The sequence below is a fragment of the Xenopus laevis genome, chromosome 3S (genome assembly GCF_017654675.1).
Source record: "Xenopus laevis strain J_2021 chromosome 3S, Xenopus_laevis_v10.1, whole genome shotgun sequence".
NCBI lineage: Eukaryota > Metazoa > Chordata > Amphibia > Anura > Pipidae > Xenopus > Xenopus laevis.
The window spans coordinates 81,080,996-81,088,495 of NC_054376.1; the positions used below are offsets into that span (position 1 = coordinate 81,080,996).

Consider the following 7,500-nt stretch of genomic DNA (forward strand, 5'->3'; position numbering starts at 1 on the left):
ACACTGAGCCATATACAAGAGTTGCACTGTCCTGTGCATGTTTGCCTATGGACTAGAAATGTGTATGTATATTTAACCCTAGCAAAGGACTAGTACTACAGAGAAGAATATGTCAAGAGTGTTAAGACAAGAATGGATTTATTAGCAGTAAAACATCCTGTTATGAGTGGCAGGTACACTGCAAGCCATGAAATAGTTAAAACAATACTGTTGTTTCCAATAACATACCATTAGAGAACATCTGCAATCCATAGAGTAGTAAAATGTATTTAAATACAACAATGAATATCTCTTCTGTTTGCAGTTAAATAAAACACCTCTTCAGCTAGCCTGCAAACAACTAAAAAAAACACTGCTTTTTGAACCATAATTTGATGGTCCCTGGAATTCATTTTATGAAGCATTAAAACATGATTACAAGACTGTTACAATATATACAGAAACCCATTAATAACGCAGTAAGAATAATGTTGTTCTACGGTTTTCAATAAGGTAACATCATTTTTACAATATGTGTCTACAGTTATAAAATAATACTGTGCACATGCCATAGTATTTAGTGCTAGGAATTCCAACACATAAATTCAAAATGCGTTTATAAATGTGATTCAGTTTGTACTACAAGACGACTTTCCTATTGACCCTAAGCTCTTTTTAAACTACTCAGCTAACCCTAACTGTACTGATTGTATTTAGGACTTTTACTTTTAAGCGACTCAAAGTAAAACATACCTTTCTCTTACACTGACCTAACAGATACACTTATAGTTTTGCTAGGCATTTTTATATTTTAAGGAATACTAATCAGTTGTCATAATGACTAAATGCACAAATGAACAGTTGAAATAAAATACTTAAATTATAGTTTACTATTATGGAAATTAAATGTAATACTTCACATTTTTCTAAACATTTTGTATTTTGTTGTCGCAGAAATTAAGAATTAAATATAAAATTGTTTTGCCTGCAATGTGCATTAATTTTGAAAACATTTATTTTTTTGCTAACTTAGGAGTCACCATGAAAGTAAAACCTTTGTTGTTTGGTGAAATTGTGGCCTAAAATTGTTCGTAGTAGAAGATTTTTAAAGAATACATTGGTATGTATATTAAAAATAACTTTAACACAGGGGAAAACAAACTGAAATGTCTGTGATTAATATAGAAACATGTTTATTATTAATTCTGTTGCTATACACATATGACATTTATCATTTTAACATTTAAAATTAGTTTTTATAAATGTTTATTACTAATTGGCAATAGCACTAAACTGAATAAAGCAAATAATGTTCACCTCATTTAGACAAATAAATTAAAATATAGCCATCAATCAGGGTTTTGATGCTGTATTATCTAAAAATGTGTCTTTTTAATATGACAATTGCAAAAGAAAATGTTTATACCAGGCAACAAATAATCATTTGTTTTATTCAGCTACAATATCTCTGTGGCAATAGAGAAAACATAAGAGCATATGTGTTTTAATATATGCTGCTCCCTTTTCACCTTATCTTAGAGTTTGGAACAATTCATTTCTTATGAACAAGTATGGTATCAAGTAACTAATGTGGCCCTCTGGTGGAAAGCTTAATATCACAACTGATTATTCTGCACTGTTTTCCTCTGTAAGCCAGATGCTAGAAAATCCTTACTAAATAAAAAGTAGCATTTTATAGATTTGGCAGCACCCTCTAAAAACATTTTGCACAACAGCCCAGGTATGAGTGGCAGCAGCTATAATGAATCTCTATAAACAAGTCAACAACTGCTGCAGATGGAGACCATACACACTTGACATTCAGAGTAGCAATATACACAAACAAACAAACATTTTCCTGTAAAATCTGCAAAGGCAGCATCTGCTCTAGCAAGTCTATGAGGCAAGCCCAAATCCTTAGCTTAAAAAATGAAGGAAGCTGCATTATTTTGTAAGCAAATGCTGAAGGAAAAAACAAAACTTACCTGCTGTTGTTGCAGATGCAGCAGTTCTACTGTGCTTACTTCACTGCTCGTGTCACTACTTGATCTTCCATCTCTGCTGCCAGCATCTAATTGGCTGGTTAGAGTGCTCATTCCATTTTGATTCATTGAACTGTTGCTTATTGTCTCTGTTGCAGATTCCTGCATCATGACTTAATACCTAAAAGTGATTAAGAAGTATCAATTAACACACACGTTACACCTTCGCACTTCTATTATCAAGATGTCCCTCTCTGCCAATTACAGAGACAGCATCTTTAGAATAAGGGAAGAAAAAAACCACACACACAGGCTCAGTAATTTACCAAGAAATGCAATACAAATTCAGCTTTCATCCGGATACTAATCACTGAAATTATGGTCCCTATAAGCTTTTCTTTGTCTGGTTACATTTAAAAGCCAAAATAGCATGCCATGCATTCAGCATGGTTAAAAAGCATTTATAAATGGTTACATTGGAAAATCTACCTATAAAATGAAGTTAAATGAAAGCCCAAATGCACTCACTTCACTATTTTTTACCTATTATCTCACATTTACAACCATGGAAGGCTATACAGCCTTATTTAAAATATTCCCTGTCATGATTGTGTCAGAATTTTACAGCACATCTTAGGCAAGGCTATTGTTTAATGATGCAAAGCTAATCATACAAAATTAAAATTTTGTACGAGTGTTACAAATCATATGGTATCAAGCAATGATAAATAGTGTTATGAGGCTATCTCTCTCTTTTTTTTTTTGGTGACTAAATAAAATTTTGCCTCTGAGGCATTTTAAGAAAAAGCTCCTGCTGCAAAAACGTCAGATATTGCCTATTCTTTTAATCAAACGACTGATATTCATTTATTTTTCTGACATTTAAAACATTTAATACTGTCCTTCCTGGGAAGTAATTAAGCTTATGCATGAGAAGCAATCAAACTGTTCACTTGAAGATGACTTAAAACTCAATTTTAACATAGGCAAATAAATGAAAGATATAAAATTAATTTTCCAGGCATGTATTAGATATGAAAGCTAGAAATAAAATCTATCAAGAATATCACTAATGATTGTGCTAAAAACAGCATAAATTATGCATATTACCTTCTCTACAGTAATAAATGTTTTATCGTTTCCACTGCATAAATATACTTTACTTTCAGGGTAGCAATGTGATGTCCTGCCAAGATCAGTTGAAATCCTTGCAGTAAATAAAGAACCAAGTGCCCTTACAAACTAAAATTTCAAGGTACATTGTGCATCAGTAGCAGAGAAAGGTCACTATCATGAATATGCTCAGTTACAATTTATTGTACTTTAATGGTCTCAGAGTATCAAGAAATCTGGGGCATTATATTTCTCACGTAAAAATGCCTGCACCTTTTATTACGTCCTTATGCGCTACACCTAATACGCCAATGACAGTATTTGTCAAGTATGGTAGTTGAGATTAAACATCAACAATTACGCCTCTATGAAGCATGACAAGATAGCCATTTAGCACGAATGGAATTTGGTTATTGTGGGTATCATTTGCAGCAAAGTGCCCACTGTATTCCAAGGCTGATCGGGCCAACTAATCATAATTTTCATTCATTGCTTTCCATTGATTATACACAAATCAGCATTTTCTGTATCACTAATAGACTGACAGATGCTGTGAAGATGCAAAAGGGTAAATACAGCAGCATATTAGGCCATGCACCTAAAACAGTCAGTGGAAGAAGTGTTACTAAAAGGTTACTGCTGTCATAACTACTGTAAACAATTGCTAACGTGGATGTGTTTATGAACAAACAGACCTTGTTAAACATCCTATTAAACATTAACCAAGAATAATCTTACAAATGGAAAATGTAGAGCACACAATGATTTTTTTTACAAGACAAAAAACAAAGCTACTACTCCTTTCATGGATAAGATGGCTAATAAGTATTCAAATTAGGCATACATTTTACATGCACAATGTTTAAAATATTCAGCAAAATGTTCTGGATTTCTATCACTAGTTGTTTCAAAATTCTAATGTAGTTCTTCACCAGTAAAGCAGCCTCCATATTTATCACTGCTACACTTTCTAGGAAAAGTAGCCTGATTAAAGATAATCTCCGGGACTAGAACAATTATCTAGTAAGAGGACAATTAGGGGGGGCAGGAAATCTGCATGCCCATGTGTCTGTAGCAGACTAGTTATATCCACAATTCCCCTGCTCTTTTAAACTACAACTCCCAGCATCCTTCAGCTGCTGAAATCAGTTAGTTAAGGAAGCTGGGAGCTTCATTTCTCAGTGTTATAGGACAGGGATTTGTGTCTTGAGGTCCTGCAGCTGCTGTTACGCTTCCACTCACAGAATCATCAGCTGCCAGCTGGTGTCTAACTACAACTCCCAGCATTCCCAGATAACCTCTGGTAGTCCTAGTTCACAAAATAAGAGCAATTCATTTTAGCCTGCTTTAATGCAATGTAAATGCATTTAATAAGAATAATAAAAAAACCACTTATCATTCACAGAGGATTTCAGGAAAAGCTCATTTTTATCATTTTTCTTTAAAAAGTGTCTCTAAATAAATCTTTACAGTAAAATATCATCTTTCTCAGCCTGTATACAAACTTAGATGAAACAGAACCACTGCAAAAGATTTTAGATATAAAAACATCCAAAGTATCTTTATACTATAATGCTGGATTGTTCAAGTGTGATACACTGTAGGCTTTCAGGAACATATGGAGATAGAAAATAGTGTGCTGTAAATGATTTTCTTCCTAGAACATGATGTTATATATACATTTGACTTGAAAAAAATAGACTATATGAGATATATTGTCTCATATAGTCTTTTTTAAGTCAAATGTATATATAAAATCATGTTCTAGGAAGAAAATCATTTTCAGCATGTAGGATAGGCATCGGCCAACCCCCTGAGTTGTTACACTTTCACCTAAATCCTGTGAAGCCTGGGACGCATTCTTTTGGCACCCAATGTGTTAAAAGAGGATCTCATATTTCCACTTGCAGATAGAGAGCAGTGGCTGAAGCAAAAAGTAAAACAAAGCCTGCTGTGTGTTGAACAGCTTTTCTGATTTCCAGTTTACTGTGCTGCTTTTTTCATGGGTAACATGAAGTCTATGCCATGTAACAGGACTTGCCAAATATTTAAAAGGAAACAATCCAGTAAGTTTTATTTTTATATAGTCCAGCAGTCACATTATAGATAGTTATTCTCTACATCACTTCCTTTTTGAAACATTAAACTGACACTGGAACTGACTGCAGAAGATTGCATTTTCTCTTCCTAAACAACTTGAATTGAAAGGTTACTTAGTGTAACAATATTTACTTGCAGAATTGTGTTGTTACCAAGGGTATAATGGATGGTGGCTATGCAGGTTTACGCAAGAATGAGTGAAGCATGAGGCGTTAGCCATGTGTTTGACATGTTTCAAATTGCTATAATCCAGCATTAAACACACCCAGCAATTCATGCCATTTCTTGCAGCCATAATTCTGAATAAAGCGTGCACAACCACTTATTATATAAATTAGTATATGACTCCCTGTTATAGTCACAACAGTGCTTTTGTGTTTATTTTTCATCAAGATGTGTCTTTTTTTTGTATGTACAAATAGCAGGATAAAAAGACATAGCTCAATTATACCTGCTCACTTTATGATAGGGTAGCACAGAATGTTAGGCTTGTTTGTCTCTTTTTTTTTTTACCACCGAACTATAGCATATTTGCGTGTTCAATTCCTGAATGTGAAGTATGTACATATTTTTTTGATCACAGGCATACATCTACATTCTCTTTATGGCAGTGTTTCCACTGTAATGTAATACATGTAAAAACTATATACAGTCCTGGACAGAATAGCAAGTTACCTAAACAAAAGGGAGCAATGTTGAGACATACCATGCATTCTTTATTGTTAGTTTAACAAGTTTTTTTTTCTGGGGGGGGGGGGAGACAGCTTTGAATTTCCAACTACTCAATTTTTTCGGAGATGTGTATTTATGAATCGACGTTGCTTGCAGTACTAACACTCAATATGCCTAACAGTATTAAATTAGTGCTTAGCCAGCATGTTCCCTATGTGATACTGAAGTTTACAACTCTAAATAGATACAAGCACACCATAGTTTGGCCTGTAGAGAAAAGATACTATAAGAGATCAGAGGAGGGAGGACTAGGTTCCTTGCCTGAAGTAATGTCCCGGACAATAATCTGACAGTGTAGGTCACATGTTGCACATTATTACTAGGCCAGCCATACTGTTAGCAGTAGCTGCTTTTTATGCATTGTGGAGTAGGCCTCCTCAAGACTGGCACCTGCCTAGACAAATTACAAAAATGGTAATAAAGAATTAATGGAACTTGTCATGCATTTGTTACATAAGGAATCGCAGCTTGCTAACACTTTATGTTACAAGACTCATATATATATATATATATATATATATATATATATATATATATATATATATATATATATATATATATATGCAACAAAGCACAGTAGTGAATGCAAAAAAGGTTTATTATAATACATATTATAATAAACCTTTTTTGCATTCACCACTGTGCTTTGTTGCAACTTTCCTGTGAGTGCTGTCATTCTGGGACGTACTTTTTGTTTTTTATGGACTGGCTATTCCTGAACTCATGGTTGTGCGTTCCACTGACTGCTGATATATATATATATGTATATATATATATATATATATATATATATATATATATATATATATATATATATATATATATATATAGTCCTTTCCTTGATGAAGGTTCAAGTATAGAACTGAAACGTTGGAATTAATAAACCTGATTTAGATTACTTTTTTTACCTTTTGATTATTATCCTGGGAGTGCTGTCGCTACTGGATCTCCATATTACACTAGACTGGCACCCAGGCATTGACTGTAATTTTGGTTGTGCGTTCCATTCGAGTATTACTATATATAATACTCATGTATACACATGTATATAGTGCAACATAGCCTGAAACATTTATATAAACAGCATATATAAAAAGATATATATTTTTTTTTTCAAAAAGATATTCCAGAAAGCCCATTTCAGTACTTGAATTGAAGGTTGTGAAGTATTTTATGTATATCTGGCTACTGAGCTGGAATAATTTCACTCATGCCTGGATAAATCGTGGCTTGCCAGATCCAACATCCATAGAATGTAAGGGGATTTTGGGAGTTATAGGCCAGTGACATTTGGAGATTGGCCAATACTCTGCTATGCTGACGATCATGGATTGAGGGAAACAAATGGTGAAAATGTGAAAAAAAAACAATAAAACATTTTTAGGTGTTGGTTACAAACAATGCAGCTGAAACTGAGACACATTATATCTCATATTTAATATTTAGGATTCCTTGTGTGTTTGAGCCAGAGATATCATAACACAAGCATATACGTATACATTTAAGCGAATGCATGAGAAATAATATTTCACTCTAAAATATCCTTAGAAAAATTAGTCAAATTTGCCTCTCAGTTTTCATGGTTCTTTAAGCC

The 7,500-nt window shown here is 33.5% G+C and overlaps 1 protein-coding gene across 6 annotated transcripts in view; it reads right to left on the reverse strand.

Annotated features, from left to right (window-relative positions):
* The window catches only part of foxp2.S (forkhead box P2 S homeolog), a 146,310-nt gene that overhangs the window by 132,647 nt on the left and 6,163 nt on the right, over positions 1 to 7,500 (reverse strand). For all 6 annotated transcript variants that reach the window (XM_018255874.2, XM_018255875.2, XM_041588546.1 and 3 more), the window contains exon 2: positions 1,965 to 2,142. In XM_018255874.2, the coding sequence (XP_018111363.1) occupies positions 1,965 to 2,132 (168 nt within the window). In that variant the 5' untranslated portion in view covers positions 2,133 to 2,142. The remainder of the gene's footprint in view (positions 1 to 1,964; positions 2,143 to 7,500) is intronic.